At 20.2% G+C, this 2,009-nt stretch overlaps 1 protein-coding gene across 1 annotated transcript; it reads right to left on the bottom strand.

Annotated features, from left to right (window-relative positions):
* Positions 1 to 205: 205 nt before the first annotated feature.
* On the bottom strand, positions 206 to 889 carry PCYB_033080 (VIR-like CYIR protein). Its single transcript, XM_004220980.1, has one exon. It carries the CDS (start codon positions 851 to 853, stop codon positions 695 to 697), a length of 159 nt encoding a protein of 52 aa, XP_004221028.1. The 5' UTR covers positions 854 to 889; the 3' UTR covers positions 206 to 694.
* Positions 890 to 2,009: the final 1,120 nt, after the last annotated feature.

The following is a 2,009-nucleotide window of genomic DNA, read 5'->3' on the forward strand; positions in this document are numbered from 1 at the left end:
ACAATAAGTCTTCATTACGTATGATAGCTTATATGAAGATTCCTGTTCCCATTATTTTGATGAGATATATTAGTTTTGCTTTTGAAATTTTGTATTTCTGGATTTAATCTTTCCTTCATGTTTTGTCTCCTACTTTTTTTAGAATTTATGCATGAGCACAATGTAGTAAACTAATAGCAAGGGAAAAAATTATATATTAATAATGCAGTAATTGTAATATAATAATTTTTATTTGCATGTGCATAATTAAAATTTTATCATAATATTTATATTTTCAATAAGTTAAATTTCTAACATTATACAAAATAAATAAAAGGAAATAAATGAATAATATAATAATAGACGGAATTGTAACAAGAACGATGATGCTATCTCCTTTTGTGGATGGTAAGTATATGTCTACATTTTTATATTCAGATCCATTTTGCATATGTTCATTATATGTATTTCTAAAATATTCTAATGTGTCAAAGTAATTCCCGTGAGTGCCACCTTCATATTTCTTTATGTACGCTTAATAAGAATTTGAATATTTCCGAGCACATTTTCATTCCTTTTTTTTTTTTTAATCACTTGATGCATTAGATGCATCAAATCCTTGTATTATATAATTATTTCATCAAGCTTTATATATATTTCATATTTAATGTACTCTTTATGCTTGTTACATATTACGAAATAGAAACTTTTCTCATTACACAATTTTTTGAAGTTCAACGTAGAGTGATAAGATAGTGTAACCATAAAGTAAATTATTAATTACATGGTCGTATAAGAAGTAGATTAAGTATTTACAATATTTTGATATATCAAGAGATTTAGAGTTTACTTTTACATAATTTAAATGGTTCATAACCTTTGAACACGCCTTCCTAAAACCTTATTGTCGACCCTACTATATATCAGAATCAAATTGAAAACAAATGTAGTCTTTGCATATTTCATTAATAGAATTTTCATCTCTAGTATTATTATAATATATGTCTTTATATTTAGAATATGAAATTAAAAAATTATACTATGGAAGGAAAAAATAGTAAAAAAAAAAAACCATAAATGTGTTTAATATATTTAACACTTATATTTATACATTGTTAAAAATATAAAATATTTTGATATATGTTATCACAAATAAGAGAGTAAAATGAAATATTTCTTGCTCGATGTCAATTTAATATTATATTATAAAATTAAGAGAAATAATTAAATTTTATTTATATAAATTAATATTAAATATATGGGTCTCTAACACAATAATGTATATTTCTATAGACTATTTGAATAAAAAATGTAATTACCCCCAATTAATCCTTTTTTTTTCCAGTTTATTTATATTTTGTAAAGCATAAATGTTTCTTCCATCTATCATAAAATAAATCTTAATTAAGATGACAATTAAATAAATATATGAAAAAAATGATTAAATTTAATAGTAAAATATATTATAATACATTTTTTATCAGAATTAATTTTTTTAATAATGGTTTTCTTATATATTCTATTACAGACAACAAACAAATTAATTTTAATATACCTATTTTTAGTACACATATATATACATATCATATTAATTTTTTAGAATGCTATATATAACAGCAAATTCATTTTTATATTTTTATAATTTCATTGTAAATAATGAATGAGACGATTCTATTAAGGAATTTTTCTTATTGTCCATATTATTCTGTTTAATTCATATTAATTATTATACTAATAAATATATATGTTATGGATTTATGATTTCCTTTTAAATATGCTCGAAAGAAAATTTTAAATAAAAGAATCATAATCATTAATATAAATAAAATATAATGATTTAACATATATATTTATTCCTTTAATGAGCATTTTAATCTAGTAAGGAAATTATTATAATTATATAGAATTTTTTTAATAAAAGCTTCGAATTTTATATTTACAATACGGGATCCACATTTTTTTATAAGCATCAAAACAAATAACATTATAATATAACTAAAAAACATAAAATGATTAAATGTTACAAATTA

Source organism: Plasmodium cynomolgi, chromosome 3 (assembly GCF_000321355.1).
Source record: "Plasmodium cynomolgi strain B DNA, chromosome 3, whole genome shotgun sequence".
In the NCBI taxonomy this organism is placed as follows: domain Eukaryota; phylum Apicomplexa; class Aconoidasida; order Haemosporida; family Plasmodiidae; genus Plasmodium; species Plasmodium cynomolgi.